This window comes from Electrona antarctica (genome assembly GCF_951216825.1).
Source record: "Electrona antarctica genome assembly, contig: scaffold_26, whole genome shotgun sequence".
Classification (NCBI taxonomy): domain Eukaryota; kingdom Metazoa; phylum Chordata; class Actinopteri; order Myctophiformes; family Myctophidae; genus Electrona; species Electrona antarctica.
Window position 1 is genome coordinate 2153826 of NW_027636995.1, and position 19203 is coordinate 2173028.

A 19203-nucleotide genomic window follows, 5' to 3' on the forward strand; every position below is an offset into this window, starting at 1 on the left:
TCAGCTGTGTTGATTTCATCGACTAAAACTGAGACGAAAAATGTCCGTCGACTACCTTTTTCCACTGACGGAAACTAAATGGAAACTAAATAAAAACTAAGCTAAAACTAAGACTAAAATATACTGACAATTTCATCGACAAATAAAAACTAGACTAAAATGTCAGGAAGGGACTAGTGGACAAGAGATCCACTATAAGTAATTTTACATTTAGTTGAATGCTGAAAATAGACGATCTACAAGCTCACAATGCAGCGCGTCGCGTTGTGGGCTTGTAGTTCGGCTATTTTCAGTGCTATTTTCAGTGTAAAAACAGCCATTACGACGACAAAATACATTTCAGTTGACTAAATCAACTGTAGATTAAATCGACAAAAATCATATGATATTTAGGCGACTAAAAATAGACACTAAAACATTCCAGGTGACTAAAATGTGACTAAAACAAAATTAAACTATTCAAGAGACTATGACTAAACTAAAATCAAAATTTGCTTGCCCAAAACAACTTTGAGCTAATGTGACCGGAATCTCACAGGCAAACGAACTAGAACTGCGTCTAAAATCATCTTCATAACTAATAACAAAAATGATCCAAAAACTAAAACTAATGACTATTTCAAAACTATAAAAACAAAACAAAAAAACGGTTTGAGTCATATTATATATATTTTTTCTCCCTCACATGGCCCAACGAGTGACAGAGAGGGTCGACGAGGAAAGGTGACAGACAGTTCAGGGGTCAAAGGTGAATGTTCGGTTTCCATAGTTACCCTTATCGTGAGGCGGGGAGCGGCGATCGTCTTCTGTGACGTCATTTCCCTGGTGGCACGACCAGACAGACATAGACAGACAGACAGACAGACAGACAGACAGACAGACAGACAGACAGACAGACAGACAGACAGACAGACAGACAGACAGACAGACAGACAGACAGACAGACAGACAGACAGACAGACAGACAGACAGACAGACAGACAGACAGACAGACAGACAGACAGACAGACAGACAGACAGACAGACAGACAGACAGACAGACAGACAGACAGACAGACAGACAGACAGACAGAGAGTAAGGATGAATTCAGACGGCAGCGACTTTTCTCTGCAACGTTCGAATGCTTCATTTGTTCGGTTCCAGGTTCAATTCCAGTCCTCAGCCCTCAGTGTCCCTGAGCAAGACACACTTATCCCCTAAAATTTGCTCCCTGAGCTCCGTAGAATGGTATACTGTATGTGCAAATATACTGTGATGAAAAAAAAAACACCACCAAGGAGTGGGGACCAAATTATCATTCTTATTATCGTTATTTAAGGGGGATTTGACAGAACTAAATCGTGGAGAAACTGTGAATTAAATGTAAAACCAAACTAAACAAACCAGACTGTTGTAATCACCTCAGAATCCCGTCCTTCGTATTTATGCTCCTTTGGCTCCTTGGCCACTTCCTGTACGACGGAGAAAGAAACACATTTCTGAGTGAGGAAAGTTATCCAAAAAACACTCAAGTAAATACAGACACTCAAAAAGGATTGAAGTAAAACTACTTGGTAAGCTTATTTCCCCCCAACAATCAGATACATGAACGAACTGATAAGAACCAGAGCCTATCAGGGAAAAGGAAATATAGAGTATAGAGTGCTCTTTTTTGCAGTCTATATTACATTATTTTGTTTTGCTGTGTTTTTACTGTGTTTGCTGATTGATGTTATATTATATACTTGCTGCTGCATTGTCTGTAAGGAAGCCAAACAAAAACAAGTTTTACTCTCATGTACCTGTACACAAGATGTAACAATAAAGCACAACCAACCTTGAACCTTGACCGTGGTTACTGTCCACTACTGACATGTCTATAATGCCCTCTTTTCCCCCCCCATCAATAATCCTCACCCCAGGACCGGGCGGTTAGCTCAACCGTCTGGGCACCGAGGCTGCTGAGCCAGCCTGACGGCGTGCCGCGGGTTCGACTCCCGATCCCGACGGCCTTTCAAGGTTCAAGGTCTTTATTAGTGTCCCAGAAGGGCAATTAGCAGGTTTACAGCAAAGCAGTGGTTTAAAACATACAAACAAAACAAACGGTACAGGACAACAACAGACATGAGACACCATAGCATAAACAGAGGTCTGGGCGCATTTAGTGCAAGTATAGAATCTAGTATAGCCTTTGTCACGTGTCTCCCCCCCCCATCTCTCTCCTCATTTCCTGTCAGTCTACTTTCAAACTATCAATAAAAGGCAGAAAAAGCCAAAAAAATATCTTAAGAAAAGAAAAGAAAAATCCTCACCCCATCCTGCTGCGACGGCCCCCTGCTCTGCGTGCGGGAGGAGGAGGAGTCCCCCCGCCTCTTCTCCCCGCCGTCCTTTCCCTCCTCCTCGTCTTCCTCCTCTTCCTCTCCGTCCTCGGCGTCACCTCCCCCGCCGTCCCCCTCCTCCCCCCCCTCCTCCTCCTCTTCCTCCTCCTCCTCCTCCTCCTCCTCCAGGTCCTCGTCCTCCTCGTCGTCCGGCTCCTCCCCTTCCTCCGCGGCGGCCAGGTAGGACCCTGACATGGAGGACATGGAGTGTGACGACGCCATGGACATCACTGACTGGGCCAGGCTGCTGCTGCTGACCGGCTCTATACACGTCATAACGGACGAGACACTCAGCATCACTGACTGACTGGGGCCAGGCCATGAGCCATCTGATAGAAGGGTTACTGGGATATTGAGGGGGCAGAAACCGAGCGCTCGAGCGCTGTTCATGCAGCCTGGAGAGGGACAAGCTGTGAGTTTGAAATACGTTGTTTTCAAACGAGGGGCGGCGCAAATAAGAGCAATTTTAGGCATGTGTGCCGACATGCAAACTGTTTTAAAGTATCGTACAGTAACAACTAAAGTCTCTGTCATTTTTTATGTTCTACGATTACTACAAAATCTAAAATAAAGGGATTTAAGATCATTACAGCTGGGCTGTTGCCTGGGTCCAATGCATTTCTGCCTACTTCCGGTCCAGGACTTGTCCCTATTTGTTGTCCCCATTCTCAATAGAAGTCTATGTAGGAGAGCCGCCATTGGACTGGCACCATGAAGTGAACGGAGTGTACAAATGGAACCAAATGATTTACGTCATGTTGTAGTCACTGATTTGTAGTCATCAGGCAGGAAACCACAAGGTGCAATAAGAATTCCGCCATTCATAGTACTGATTTCTCCTTGTGGTTTCCTGCCAGATGACTACAAATCATTGACTACAACATGACGGAAGTTACCATCCGCTCCCGACCGGATCATAAACCCGAAATGGAACGCTGCCCAGGCTATAGGGCCAGGCTGCAGCTTACCGGCTCTACAACACGTTACGGATATGAGACACTAGCTGACATCACTGACTGACTGGGCCGGGCTGCTTGCTGCTTACTGACATGAAGACATGAAGATACAACGCTACAGGCTACCATTCATTTTAGATGGAAGCCAGCGACATGAAGATACAAAGATACAGGCTACCATTCATTTTAGATGGAAGCCAGCGACATGAAGATACAACGCTACGGGCTACCATTCATTTTAGATGGAAGCCAGCGACATGAAGATACAACGCTACAGGCTACCATTCATTTTAGATGGAAGCCAGCGACATGAAGATACAACGCTACGGGCTACCATTCATTTTAGATGGAAGCCAGCGTCATGAAGATACAACGCTACAGGCCACCATTCATTTTAGATGGAAGCCAGCGACATGAAGATACAACGCTACAGGCTACCATTCATTTTAGATGGAAGCCAGCGACATGAAGATACAACGCTACAGGCCACCATTCATTTTAGATGGAAGCCAGCGACATGAAGATACAACGCTACAGGCCACCATTCATTTTAGATGGAAGCCAGCGACGTCAAGATACGTACAAAGATACATCCGAACATTTGTAGCTGCTAAAAAAAACAAATAAAGTTGAGCTGCTTTAAAGTTCAGCTACAAAGCGACAGATACTACTATATAGCGGCACACACAAAGCCACACATTGGAGCGGCAACACCGGTTAAAAAAGAAAAGATATGCATTCAAAGTCCATAGACTTGGCCGGCCGATGACGTCATTTCGGAAAGCCATGCATTGGAAGGGGCTCTCTTTTGGGTCTTGAGCTAAAATGAGGTTTGTGAACCACTGACTTTGTTGACATCATCAAGGGCCCCCTCCGAAATTACGTACTCTATTTAGTATGCCAAATGGAACAGAACGCCTTTTGAGTTGGCAGCGCCAGCCGTCCATGTATTTGTCTACGGTGAAGACGCGTTTAGTGCGCTCCTCAACTCAGCACTATAGCCATCGCACTTTGGCACAGACAGGGCAGTGAGCATCTCAACGGTTGATATAGGTTGGAACTGTGCTGTGTGTGTGTGTGCGAGCGAGCGCTATATGGACCATGGTATCCAAACCGCTCCTCAGCTCAAAAAGGCCGTTCTGTGGGCACCGCCCCTAAGGAAGACGGGAGCGCTCGCCCCCAAACATGCTCGCCCCTCATGCAAGCGGCTCTGTTCGTTAGAAATACGTTTAGGTTTAGGCAGTTTTACTGAGGTTACGTTTAGGATTACCTGGTTGGCGACCGTTCTGAGGTCGCCGGATTTGACCCGGCCGGGGCGAGCGTGTTTTGGGGCGAGCATTCTTGCATTCCCCCCTCAGTATACGAGTATGTTTTAGAGAGCTGAGAAAGATAGACGGAGCACCGCAGCCATATCGGAAAGAAATTGGTCCTCTTCCTTACTTCCGTCACAGGTGTTACCAATGAATGATACTAATTAAGGCTCTCAAACTTTTTTTAATTTTTAATTTCAAGAACCCCCATAACTCTGAGAGTGTCCATTTGGAACCCCCTCAAGGAACCATGAGGGTACCTGAAACCCACTTTAAATGTTGTTGTTGTTTTGGTTTTTTTGGCCCTGAAACCCACTTTGAGACCCACTGGTGTAGCAGTGTTTCCAGCGAGTGAGCCAACACGCACAATAGCAGCACACTGACTCTGTTTGACCAGAATGGAACAGAGCCTTCGTTAGTATCATTACTACTGACTCTGTTTGACCAGAATGGAACAGAGCCTTCATTAGTATCATTAACACCGACTCTGTTTGACCAGAATGGAACAGAGCCTTCGTTAGTATCATTACTACTGACTCTGTTTGACCAGAATGGAACAGAGCCTTCATTAGTATCATTAACACCGACTCCGTTTGACCAGAATGGAACAGAGCCTTCATTAGTATCATTACTACTGACTCTGTTTGACCAGAATGGAACAGAGCCTTCATTAGTATCATTACTACTGACTCCGTTTGACCAGAATGGAACAGAGCCTTCATTAGTATCATTACTACTGACTCTGTTTGACCAGAATGGAACAGAGCCTTCATTAGTATCATTAACACGACTCCGTTTGACCAGAATGGAACAGAGCCTTCATTAGTATCATTAACACCGACTCCGTTTGACCAGAATGGAACAGAGCCTTCATTAGTATCATTAACACCGACTCCGTTTGACCAGAATGGAACAGAGCCTTCATTGGTGTAACTTTTGAGGCCCAATTTATTTCCGACATGGAAAGAGAGACAGAGGGATAGGGAGCAAGCAGCAGGGGGAGGGGGGGGGGGTCTGGGGGGAGGGAGGGACGGACTAACCTGGGCCAGTGCTGGGTATTAGACAATGATAAGAGACAGTACGGGCGCTGAACCCGCCCCGCTTGAACCCGACCGCTCATAAGATGCAATGGGAAAGTGGTCACAGCACTCACATGTAAAATAAATGCATTCTATTCCATCACACTTTCAGGTGCAGTTTTTCCTTCCCAGTGTGGCGGAGGAGGAAGAAGATGGCTATAAGGATGCTGTTCACCGTGATCTCCCGCTCTTGTTTTTAAACATAATACTCCTTTGGTTTCTCTTGTGTGTAAAACAATTAGTAACGATTCTCAAACTAGTGGAGGAGCATAGGGATTAAAGGGATATTCCGCACTGATTTGTACTAAAAGCGCCACATTTTGCACAGATGTAGCCCAGGGCGCGCTCGAATGATTTAGTTAGGGCGCCCGAGCCGGTGACCTTCAGGGGTCGCCACAACGGCCAAATCCATATGGCCACCATTAACTATAAGGCAAACTAAATGTCATTATGCTTTAGCCCAAGTAGCATCTGACAAGTCAAACTAGGGGGTTTTCATGATTCTGAATCCATTCCAAGCATTAGTTTCGCACAAAAAAAAACCCGCAGTAAACATGGAATGATGTTGCATCGTCACACACCCCAACATAAGATCACAACATCCGGTCTAGATTTTTGGCTCTTCAAAATAAGAGCTGAACAGGGAAAAAATGCTGGCGTGAATTATATCATAATTTATCAATGCTAGCGTTCTAAGAGTTTATGGTGGCCATATGGATTTGGCCACTGTCGGGTGCCCTAGCTCATTTTGACCTGAGATCAGATTCTAAAAATGACTTCTACATCCTGACAGTTTTCTGAAAAAGCTATGTTTCTATGTCAGTCGTTCTTCGATTTTTCAAAAATAGCAGACCTACAAGCTCTTAGCGCGCCACTCGGTGGCGCGCTATGAGCTTGTAGATCTGCTATTTTTCAATAGCTAAAGCATAACATAATGCTAACACCAAAAGGGGTTCCCGCCCAAAATGGGCTAGCTAAATCATTTGACCTGGGCAAAATGCGGTGCTTTTAGACGAATTACCGCAAAATGACCCTTATCTCTCCCTATGCTCCTCTACTAAACCATTCGTCCGGGGGGAAAAAAGACAGCCTCCAGTCTCCAGACAATTATCATCAGACAGACTGATTCTACACCTGGCGAAGTTTATCCTTGGTCATGTGAATTCTCCCCACTACTAGGTGCTATATAAATAAAGCTTTTAATAGAATTATTATTCTTGTGTGTGTGTGTGTGTGTGTGTGTGTGTGTGTGTGTGTGTGTGTGTGTGTGTGTGTGTGTGTGTGTGTGTGTGTGTGTGTGTGTGTGTGTGTGTGTGTGTGTGTGTACCTTCGGGGGAGGTGATGGTGGAAGACAGCGGGGTTCCCGTGCACGAGGACTGCTCTATGGCTCCAGACGACGACAGGGTCAGGTTCTCACTCTCGGGGGTCACGCCGCACTGGGAACGCCAAAAGAGAGACCCACATCCACAGTCAACAAGCTGAGGTGTTCCCATAGACAGAATCATAATATCATTAAAGGTATATTCAGTGATTTGACTTAATTCAAATATCACTTATTTTTTCTTTTTTTCTGGATAATCCTCCCTACTATAGAGTGTGCTGACCATATAAGGAGTTCCTCCCTGTCCCCAGTGAGCCCCTGGGGTCAAACAACCCTAGTTTCAGTTTTGGTGGCAGGTGGCAAAGCCTTCATCCAATCAGGATGAGAGGGGCCTTCCTCCAATCATGATCGAGTGGGGGCGGGCCTTGGTGCACATGCTGTTGGCCTGTTGCACTTCCCCCCACTGTAGAGCGTGCATGTGCACATTTTGTTACCGGGGCGGACTGGGTGGTTTTCCAAATCACCCAAATCACTGAATGCTCCTTTAAGCATTGCAATATAAATCAAATCGGCACCTTAACCCTGTAAAACCCGGATTAATTTCTACTTGCAAAAAATAGATTTCAACCTTACTACTACTTTTCACTACTAGGACTTATCAGAGGAAATTATGTAAAAAAAATATTATTATTATTTTTTTGCAAATGTTATGCACATTTATAATAATTATTAAAATAATAATAATAAATGAATAATTTACATTTGGGGGATATCTTTCACAATAATGAATAAAACATGTTCTAGACATTCTAATGATCACAAAAAAACATATTATAGTTATCCAGAGATTTTTTATTTGTGTGAATTTCAGCCTCTGTGGGGGGTATTTATATGCAAATATCATGACCAATGGCATTGCAATGAACATCAATGATGACGTTTAGGTGAAAAAAGAACATAAAAAATATATATTAATTAATTAATTAATTAATTAATTAATTAAAATATGTTGTATTATTACAACGATGGGTGTAGGGCTAGGCATCGAGATCGTATCGAATCGGGAGGCAAGTGAACCGTCCCACCCCTTATATTGTTTAGACCGATGCTATATAGTATGTAGGTTATTGGTTCACCTGGGAATGGAATTGGCCTAGTTTACTGAGGCACTGCACGGCCTCTCTGCATTCATGGCAACTGGCGGCCCGGGGGCCACATGCGGCCCTCACCTTCACTTAATGTGGCCCGCAGGTTAATAATATCAGAATACCGATATGATTGATTTCAGCTGTTACAATTCCAAACATGACCCGCTTTAATTACTTGCGTCCATATTAGTAACTGCATGACTAGTATTCGAATTGTATTGTCTTTGTTTTGTGTTTTGTGTTAAGGATTTCAAAACAAATAATAGCAAAAATAGCTGATATACAAGCTCAAAACGCGCCACAGTGCGACAGGTTTTGAGCGTGTAGATCGGCTATTTTTGCAATATGCAATGTGGCCCTCTGGAATGAGTGTGGAACTATAGTGGCTATAGTGGCCCTCTGGAGTGAGTATGGAACTATAGTGGCCCTCTGGAGTGAGTATGGAACTATAGTGGCCCTCTGGAGTGAGTATGGAACTATAGTGGCCCTCTGGAGTGAGTGTGAAACTATAGTGGCCCTCTGGAGTGAGTGTGGAACTATAGTGACCCTCTGGAGTGAGTGTGGAATTATAGTGGCTCTCTGGAGTGAGTGTGGAACTATAGTGGCCCTCTGGAGTGAGTGTGGAACTATAGTGGCCCTCTGGAGTGAGTGTGGAACTATAGTGGCCCTCTGGAGTGAGTGTGGAACTATAGTGGCCCTCTGGAGTGAGTGTGAAACTATAGTGGCCCACTGGAGTGAGTGTGGAACTATAGTGGCCCTCTGGAGTGAGTGTGGAACTATAGTGGCCCACTGGAGTGAGTGTGGAACTATAGTGGTCCACTGGAGTGAGTGTGGAACTATAGTGGCCCACTGGAGTGAGTGTGGAACTATAGTGGCCCACTGGAGTGAGTGTGGAACTATAGTGGCCCTCTGGAGTGAGTGTGGAACTATAGTGGCCCTCTGGAGTGAGTGTGGAACTATAGTGGCCCACTGGAGTGAGTGTGGAACTATAGTGGCCCACTGGAGTGAGTGTGGAACTATAGTGGCCCTCTGGAGTGAGTGTGGAACTACAGTGGCCCTCTGGAGTGAGTGTGGAACTATAGTGGCCCACTGGAGTGAGTGTGGAACTATAGTGGCCCTCTGGAGTGAGTGTGGAACTATAGTGGCTCTCTGGAGTGAGTGTGGAACTATAGTGGCCCTCTGGAGTGAGTGTGGAACTATAGTGGCCCTCTGGAGTTAGTGTGGAACTATAGTGGCCCTCTGGAGTGAGTGTGGAACTATAGTGGCCCTCTGGAGTGAGTGTGGAACTATAGTGACCCTCTGGAGTGAGTGTGGAATTATAGTGGCTCTCTGGAGTGAGTGTGGAACTATAGTGGCCCTCTGGAGTGAGTGTGGAACTATAGTGGCCCTCTGGAGTGAGTGTGGAACTATAGTGGCCCTCTGGAGTGAGTGTGGAACTATAGTGGCCCTCTGGAGTGAGTGTGGAACTATAGTGGCCCTCTGGAGTGAGTGTGGAACTATAGTGACCCTCTGGAGTGAGTGTGGAATTATAGTGGCTCTCTGGAGTGAGTGTGGAACTATAGTGGCCCTCTGGAGTGAGTGTGGAACTATAGTGGCCCTCTGGAGTGAGTGTGGAACTATAGTGGCCCTCTGGAGTGAGTGTGGAACTATAGTGGCCCTCTGGAGTGAGTGTGAAACTATAGTGGCCCACTGGAGTGAGTGTGGAACTATAGTGGCCCTCTGGAGTGAGTGTGGAACTATAGTGGCCCACTGGAGTGAGTGTGGAACTATAGTGGCCCACTGGAGTGAGTGTGGAACTATAGTGGTCCACTGGAGTGAGTGTGGAACTATAGTGGCCCACTGGAGTGAGTGTGGAACTATAGTGGCCCACTGGAGTGAGTGTGGAACTATAGTGGCCCTCTGGAGTGAGTGTGGAACTATAGTGGCCCTCTGGAGTGAGTGTGGAACTATAGTGGCCCACTGGAGTGAGTGTGGAACTATAGTGGCCCACTGGAGTGAGTGTGGAACTATAGTGGCCCTCTGGAGTGAGTGTGGAACTACAGTGGCCCTCTGGAGTGAGTGTGGAACTATAGTGGCCCACTGGAGTGAGTGTGGAACTATAGTGGCCCTCTGGAGTGAGTGTGGAACTATAGTGGCTCTCTGGAGTGAGTGTGGAACTATAGTGGCCCTCTGGAGTGAGTGTGGAACTATAGTGGCCCTCTGGAGTTAGTGTGGAACTATAGTGGCCCTCTGGAGTGAGTGTGGAACTATAGTGGCCCTCTGGAGTGAGTGTGGAACTATAGTGGCCCTCTGGAGTGAGTGTGGCACTATAGTGGCCCTCTGGAGTGAGTGTGGCACTATAGTGGCCCTCTGGAGTGAGTGTGGAACTATAGTGGCTCTCTGGAGTGAGTGTGGAACTATAGTGGCCCTCTGGAGTGAGTGTGGAACTATTAGTCTCCATCGTCAAAGTTTCCCACCCCTGCTGTACTGTTTGTGTTTACCTTGCTTACTGTAAGTCATTCTGGGTGAGAGTGTCTGCTAAATTGTAAATCAGCTGGTTCTCCATCGCTATACCAGCTGAGTTCTCAGCTGGTGTAAATTGTAAATCGTACCTCTTGCTGGTTCTCAGCTGGTTTGCGGCGGCAGTGAACCTCTGACTCGCTGCACGTCTTCTCATCCTCCTCTTCGGGGAGCACGGAGGAATTCTGGGAAAGCGACCTGAAATTAGAAAAAAAAAGTACTAGGATGAGAAACAAAAAATATACACAGAAGAACACTGCTAACATGATAGCATGCTAACATGCTATGCTAACATGATGGTCTTACTTGGATCCACTCTTCTTGAGCTTGAGTCCCTGCTGGCCGGAGACCGAGTGGTCCAGTGGGGAGTGGGAGCGAGCGGGGGCCGGGTGCGTCTCTCCGCTGTACGGGGGCAGCGCTCCGGTGATGTGGCTGGGACCCGAGTTGAGCGGGGGTCCCCCGCCAGCCAGCGACGTGCCCAGGGGTCCGTTCAGCGCCTCCAGCAGGGACACCGCCTCGTAGCCCGGGGGGATGTGCTCCGACGCCTGTAGTGTTACACACACACAGACACGAGTTAACCCATTCAAGCCTGACGTCGAAATTTAAAAAATGTCTTCTAAATTCCGACAGTTTCTGAAATACCTCATGTTTCTGTATCAGTGGTGCTCAATATTTCATGTCAAGGACCCCAAAAATGATATGTAATTGGCCACCAACCCCCATCTGACAATATGTTGTTCCAGGGACCCCTCAGAAGCAAATATTTGAGTTAAAAACGTTCCCTCTGAAAGAATATATTCAAAGATTTGTGCCACATTTTCACGATTTAAAAAAAATAGCAGACCTACAAGCTTGTAGCGCGCCACTCGGTGGCGCACTATGAGCTTGTAGATCTGCTATTTTTCAATAGCTAAATTATAACATAATGTTTACAACACCAAATGGGGTTCCCGTCCAAAATGTGTTAAAGGTCCGTTTATAGACCGACACCAGATTCTACTAAATGTCTTCTAAAATCATGACAGTTTGCTGAAAAACCTCATGATTCTATATCAGTGGTTTTCAAAATATTTCATGTCAAGGACCCCAAAAATTATATATATCAACCCCCCCTCTGAAAAGATGTTGTTCCAGGGACTCTCCCAGAAGCAAACTTTTGAGTTAAATACGTTTTTGTTCAACGTTTTCCTGTTATCTCTCCTAATGGTACCCACATATCATCACAGCATTTTATTTAACAAAAACTGAATATTCTTTAGTTTTGGGTCTGAGAGGCTAAATGTCATCAAATGGTGGTCCGTGGCTCAAATGCAGAATAAATAATGGGCCTTGATATGAAAAGGGTTGAAAGCCACTAGTTTAACCCATTAAAGACCTCAGGCCTTTCTGTGTGGAGTTTGCATGTTCTCCCCGTGTCCCCTAGGGCAGGGGTTCTCAACGTTTTTGGCTGGGGACCCCCGGAAATGCTTTGGCAACGTCTCGCCATGTCTCGCGACCCCCTAAAATGTTAGGAAGGGACTAGTGGACAAGAGATCCAGTATACGTCATTTTACAATTAGTTGCGTGCTGAAAATCGCGTCGCAGCGCGATTGTAGATCGGCTATTTTCAAGTGTAAAAATAGTCATTACGACGGCATCAAGGCCAGCACAAATACATTTCGTTCGACTAAATCAACTGTAGATTTAGTCGACTAAAACTACACTAACACTGAAACATTCCAGGGGACTAAAATGTGACTCTAGAACTAAATTAAAACTATTCAAGAGACTGACTAAAACTAAAATCTAAATTTGCTGCCAAAAACAACACTGGAAGCTATAGGGGACACACGGGGAGATACCGAGTACTCCTCAGAGTCGGAGGTCTGTGAGGTGATGACAGGGTTGAAGGTGGAAGCTTGGGGACATATGGGGACGTACGGGGACATACAGGAGACACACAGGGACGTACGGAGACATACAGGAGACACACAGGGACGTACGGAGACATACGGGGACATACAGGGGACATACAGGGGACGTACGGGGGACACACGGGGACGTACGGAGACATACGGGGACATACAGGGGACATACAGGGGACGTACGGGGGACACACGGGGACGTACGGAGACATACGGGGACATACAGGGGACATACAGGGGACGTACGGGGGACACACGGGGACGTACGGAGACATACGGGGGACATACCGAGTGCTCCTCAGAGTCGGAGGTCTGTGAGGTGATGACAGGGTTGAAGGTGGAAGCTAGGGGACATACGGGGACAGACGGGGTTGTACGGGGACGTACAGGGGACACACGGGGACGTACGGAGACAGACGGGGGACATACAGGGGACGTACGGGGGCGTACAGGGGACACACGGGGACGTACGGAGACAGACGGGGGACATACAGGGACGTACGGAGACAGACGGGGGACATACCGAGTGCTCCTCAGAGTCGGAGGTCTGTGAGGTGATGACAGGGTTGAAGGTGGACGGGGACAGAGGGCTCAGTTTCTTCCTCATGGCTCGGATCTGCAGCAGAGCCCGGAACGCTGTCGGAATCAATGCGTGAACAAAGAGAGAAAAAAAAGACGAAACGATACGTTATTCACGTCAACAACAACCAAAGATTTGGACACATACTAATGGCGCTTGGAAGTGTCCACGGGGTGCTGATGGCCTAGTGGTTAAAGAAGTGTCACTTCACCCCTTCTGCGACCAGGGCTTATTTTAATGACGTTTAGGACACAAGAAACACTTTCCTGGGGTTTTTGTGTGTGTCATACAGTATGTTTTTTTTTTTTAGATATTTTAGTCATGACTCCATGTTCATGACCAAATGCCTGTCATGAAAATGTGGTCTCACTTCCTTCCTGGACTACAAAGTCACACCTCCATGCAGCCTCTCCCCTCTCCACAAGGAGGGGACGTGCACTAAAGCATTATGGGCGTTGTAGGAATTCAGCAATCCAGTCAAACCCTAGTCAAACACACAGACTTCATTATGTTTCTGGCCATGGGGTGCAAATTTCAAATTGTGCTGCTGTTATCTACTACAAATACAAATACTGCAGTCACTTCAGCCCCAAGAATATCTTAAAAAGCAATGATTTACATAATCTGTAACAACTCTAACAAGTTTTAAATTACTTTTCCTACATTTTTGTTGTTGACATGGCCATGTAGAAAGAATTTCTAAATTCCATTTGTTTGGAGTGTTCAAACTTCCAAACTATTATTTTCTTCTCCGTGGGCCTATGCCATAGACTAGTATATAAAAGGATAGAGACTGATCTGGCGCGAAGCTCCGCCCCCTCCGCTATTCATGTCAGTGGAAGTTGCTCAGTGGCGTTTTGAAGCACCCGGAAGGACGGTCTCAAAACGTCTACTTCCGCATTTGCCAACCAAATTTTGGTTGGCAAATGCGGAAGTGCAACCGAGCGCTCAATGTTAAAGCCCAGCTGCACGGGGTTTCCCGGTCATGAATCCACGGGTCCGCCTGTAGTCCCTCCTCTTACCACTAGGGCCCAGAGCTTCAACGTTGGAGCGCCTCACTGGCCCCTTGGCCTATGCAGGCCGGGTTAGATTTCTATGTCAGAGAGTGGGCCATTTTCTTTCTTTAAATACGACAAACTATAAAAACTGACAACTGACAAAAACAGCAGATCCACAAGGTCAGATCGTGCAGCATTTATGACACGTTGTGAGCTTGTAGATTATTGTTGAATAGAAACATACAAATACATGGAAAGATATAGGGACGCCAGGGTTGCTATGGTTACACCTACTGTACTACAGTGTGAAGATACACTGCAGTGGAACACTGCAGAGTGGTACACCACTTACATACAGTACTTGCATACGCCACTAGATGGCACAAAGATTCACCTGCTGGAAATACTCACAGACGTCTACTCTACTCCCTACTTTACAAGAGAGCGAACATAGTAACCAATTAACAGAATGGCACATATGCAAGTAATGCAACACCCATGTGTAAGCTCAGTTAACATTTAAACCGTTGCTGTTGGGAGGAAACCTCATTTTTGATTTTTGTTTTTGCCATAAATCAGTGCTGTGGCAGTTGTGGCCGACCGGATTGCGGAGCGGTCTTGATACCGGAAGGTCGCCAGTTCGAATCAGCGGTCCGACGCGTTCAAATTACCACCGCTGAAGTGCCCTTGAGCAAGGCATTGAACCACTACCATGAAATGTTCTATGAGCAGGGCCTGGCTGGAAACAAGTTCTTGAGCTTAGCCCAGATACCCTGGGTAAATATGGTAACTTTGCTTTGCTATTGAACAGATGCTGTATTTATCTGGTACCATTAGGAGTGATAACAGGCAAACGTTGATCACAACAACAATTCTACATTCTCTTGTAAATTAGGTAATAGCATATGTTTAACAATACTTTAACTCTCGAGAGCCGTAAAACCAAATGGACCCGTACGGGTCCATTTGGTTACATCTTTGTTAAACGTCTGCATTACTTAATTTACAATAATCTACACAATTAGAGCATGTAGAAGAATTTTAATTTTGATCAACGCTTGCCTGTTAACTCTCCTTAACCCATTTTGGACGGGAACCCCTTTTGGTGTTAGCATTATGTTATGCTTTAGCTATTGAAAAATAGCAGATCTACAAGCTCATAGTGCGCCACCGAGTGGCGCGCTACGAGCTTGTACAATTTACAATTTAGGCATTTAGCAGACGCTCTTAATCCAGAGCGATTTACATTAAGCAAGAACAAAAAGCATGGGAATACATCACATGTAAAATGCATTTATCGCGAAACATGCGTAAGCTAAGAACGTAACTAGAACATATCTATATAATGACACTATACATATAAACTATAACTAGAACATATCTATATAATGACACTATACATATAAACTATACATATATGCTATACTATGCTGTACATATATACTATGAAGTGCTATGACTACATACAATGCACTTGTAGGTCTGCTATTTTTGAAAAATCGAAGAACGACTGACATAGAAACATAGGTTTTTCAGAAAACTGTCAGGATGTAGAAGACATTTTTAGAATCTGATCTCAGGTCAAAATGGGTAAAGATAACAGGCATACCAACATCAATACAGCATGGAAATGTGGACAAAATCATATCCAACAACAACAACAAAATATTCGACGTTTTGGGGTCTGATCAAATGGTGGTCCGTGGCTCAAAGGGCCTGAAAAGAGTTGAAAACCACTGCTATAAGCCATCAGAAGACTTACATTGACTATGTATGAAATGAAGTTACAAAAAAGGCAGTGTTGCGTGTAGGCCATTGGGCTGCTATCTATACTTTGTAACCCAATTATTTGTTTGGCTTCCTCTGTGGTTTGCTCTGCGGTTTGTTATGATCATTTAGAAACAATGGACAAGACAAATCAGACAGACAGAAAAAAAAGCTCTCTCTCTATACAACTGTCAAAAAGGAGGAGTCGCGATCACATGACACGATGACAAAGACACTCATTCACCACCGGGCTTGTTATGGAGGGTTGGATTTACTGTGGCGTGTTTGAGGGGCGCTAGCCCCTCCTATGTCCAGCTTTGAGGGTTCGTGTAAATACAAATATTGTCCTAATTTAAAGGCCCAAACCACACCATCTGCAACTCCTTGCAACCAGTGTTGATTTCGTCGACTAAAACTGAGACGAAAAATGTCCGTCGAAGACTAAATGTATTCTAAATGAAAACTAAGCTATGATGACTAAAACTAAGACTAAATATATTGACAATTTCGTCAACAAATAAAAATTTGACTAAAATGTTAGGATATGGACTAGCGGACAAGAGATCCAGTAAAGTCATTTTACACTTGGTTGCATGCTGAAAATAGCAGATCTACAAGCTCACAACGCGGCGCGCTGCGACGCGTTGTGAGCTTGTAGATCGGCTATTTTCAGCAAGTGTTAAAACAGCCATTACGACGGCATCGAGGCCCGCCAAAACACATTTTAGCCGACTGAATCAACCGTAGATTTAGTCGACTAAAATCCTATGATATTTAGTCGACTGAAACTAGACTAACACTAAGACATTCCAGGTGACTACAATGTGACTAAAACTAAATGAAAACTATTCAAGAGACTATGACTAAAACTAAAATCATAATTTGCTGCCAAAAACAACACTGCCTAAGGCCCAAACCACACCAATGCAACTCCTTGCAACGGCCATTGGGAGAAAAAAATGGGAGTGGCATGGCCATTGACAATGAATGGCCAGTTTTGAGTGATTATGTAAACACTAAACCTTTTTTTTTTTAAATATGTTTTTTATCCCACGATTCTGTAACCCATTTTCACCCCTGTGTCAATTATCTATTGTGATCCTGGGCTCTAGTACACACCCTCTGCCAACCTGGGGAGAGCAACGGACTTGAACTCAAGCTTCCTTCATGCATGAGTGTCCAGGTTGCTCCTTTTGTACCTGACAGGGGGGGGGGGTTCCCTGGTTGGACGTAGCGCGTGGAAGGAACACGTTATTCCAACCAGTTCCTTTCCCCTCCATCAGGCGCCCCGGCTGGCCAGGGGGAGGCAGTTTAGAGACCAGGATGGACTGCATGTTTTTTGTGAGGGTACCTGCCCTAGGGGACACGGGGGGAACATGTGAGGGTACCTACCCTAGGGGACACGGGGAGAACATGCAAACTCCACACAGAAAGGCCCTTTCGTCAAACCCCGCCTCGGGTATGGGCACTGCTAAATCCCCAAACAGTGTATTTAGAAAGATGGAACGAAAATGGAGCCCATAATGTTTCTAACAGTCACTGATGGAGTGTGGGTGGGGTTTGGGATGTTACAGTCGCTGATGGAGTGTGGGTGGGGTTTGGGATGTTACAGTCGCTGATGGAGTGTGGGTGGGGTTTGGGATGTTACAGTCGCTGATGGAGTAGGGGTGGGGTTTGGGATGTTACAGTCACTGATGGAGTGTGGGTGGGGTTTGGGATGTTACAGTCACTGATGGAGTGTGGGTGGGGTTTGGGATGTTACAGTCGCTGATGGAGTGTGGGTGGGGTTTGGGATGTTACAGTCGCTGATGGAGTAGGGGTGGGGTTTGGGATTTTACAGTCGCTGATGGAGTGTGGGTGGGGTTTGGGATTTTACAGTCGCTGATGGAGTGTGGGTGGGGTTTGGGATGTTACAGTCGCTGATGGAGCGTGGGTGGGGTTTGGGATGTTACAGTCGCTGATGGAGTGTGGGTGGGGTTTGGGATGTTACAGTCGCTGATGGAGTGTGGGTGGGGTTTGGGATTTTACAGTCGCTGATGGAGCGTGGGTGGAGTTTGGGATGTTACAGTCACTGATGGAGTGTGGGTGGGGTTTGGGATTTTACAGTCGCTGATGGAGCGTGGGTGGAGTTTTGCATGAGAACAGTCCAGCAATCAAAACCAATCAGTGCTGTGGAGAACGGGCTTTCATGTGACACTTATCTATTCAAAGACATCAGTGATTTGACTGTCAAATCAAACGACTTGCTATCATGCATTCATGTATCTCTGATGTCCGTGCGTGCGTGCGTGCGTGCGTGCGTGCGTGCGTGCGTGCGTGCGTGCGTGCGTGCGTGCGTGCGTGCGTGCGTGCGTGCGTGCGTGCGTGCGTGCGTGCGTGCGTGCTGCTGCTCACTCATGTGGAATAATCGCCATCTGTTTGAACATTTGGCGTATTAAGCACAGTGGACTAGTCCGTCTGTTTTTTTGTCTCATTTGTTCTTGTTTTGGTTTTTTTCACATGTAATGGTTTTTCAGATACACTGAAAGAGAGAGGAAAGACAGGAGATAGAGGGGGGGGGGGGTGTGGGGGGGGGGGGCGGAGGGGGGTTGGCATGCAGTAAAGCGCCTCGGCTCAGATTCTACGCAGGTTCAGCTGTGAGGACTATGGTACTATTTATATCTGTGGTTCTCAAACATTTCCGTGACAAGTATTAGCGCCATAATGGTAGATCAGGGGCCTTGCAAGGATTTTGTGCCAGGGACCCCCCCTTCAGTTCGGTTACAGTCTGGCGACCTTGGAACGGACACCACCAGATTTATCTAAACGTAACCTCAGTAAAACTATGCCTAAACCTAGCCTTATTCCTAAATGTAACCTCAGTAAAACTATGTCTAAACTTAGCCTTATTCCTGAATGTAACCTCAGTAAAACTATGTCTAAACCTAGCCTTATTCCTAAATGTAACCTCAGTAAAACTATGTCTAAACCTAGCCTTATTCCTAAATGTAACCTCAGTAAAACTATGTCTAAACCTAACCTTATTCCTGAATGTAACCTCAGTAAAACTATGCCTAAACCTAACCTTATTCCTAAATGTAACCTCAGTAAAACTATGCCTAAACCTAGCCTTATTCCTGAATGTAACCTCAGTAAAACTATGCCTAAACCTAGCCTTATTCCTGAATGTAACCTCAGTAAAACTATGCCTAAACCTAGCCTTATTCCTAAACCTAGCCTTATTCCTATTATGTAACCTCAGTAAAACTATGACTAAACCTAGCCTTATTCCTGAATGTAACCT

General features: G+C 45.7%; 1 protein-coding gene across 1 annotated transcript in view; it reads right to left on the reverse strand.

Annotated features, from left to right (window-relative positions):
* rnf157 (ring finger protein 157) overlaps positions 1–19203 on the reverse strand; it is a 68922-nt gene that overhangs the window by 15223 nt on the left and 34496 nt on the right. Inside the window, exons 11-18 of the mRNA XM_079532326.1 lie at positions 13099–13211; positions 10978–11216; positions 10764–10869; positions 7031–7139; positions 2473–2621; positions 2293–2442; positions 1402–1452; positions 774–822 (exon numbers count right to left, since the gene is read on the reverse strand). Of these exons, the coding sequence (XP_079388452.1) occupies positions 774–822; positions 1402–1452; positions 2293–2442; positions 2473–2621; positions 7031–7139; positions 10764–10869; positions 10978–11216; positions 13099–13211 (966 nt within the window). The remainder of the gene's footprint in view (positions 1–773; positions 823–1401; positions 1453–2292; positions 2443–2472; positions 2622–7030; positions 7140–10763; positions 10870–10977; positions 11217–13098; positions 13212–19203) is intronic.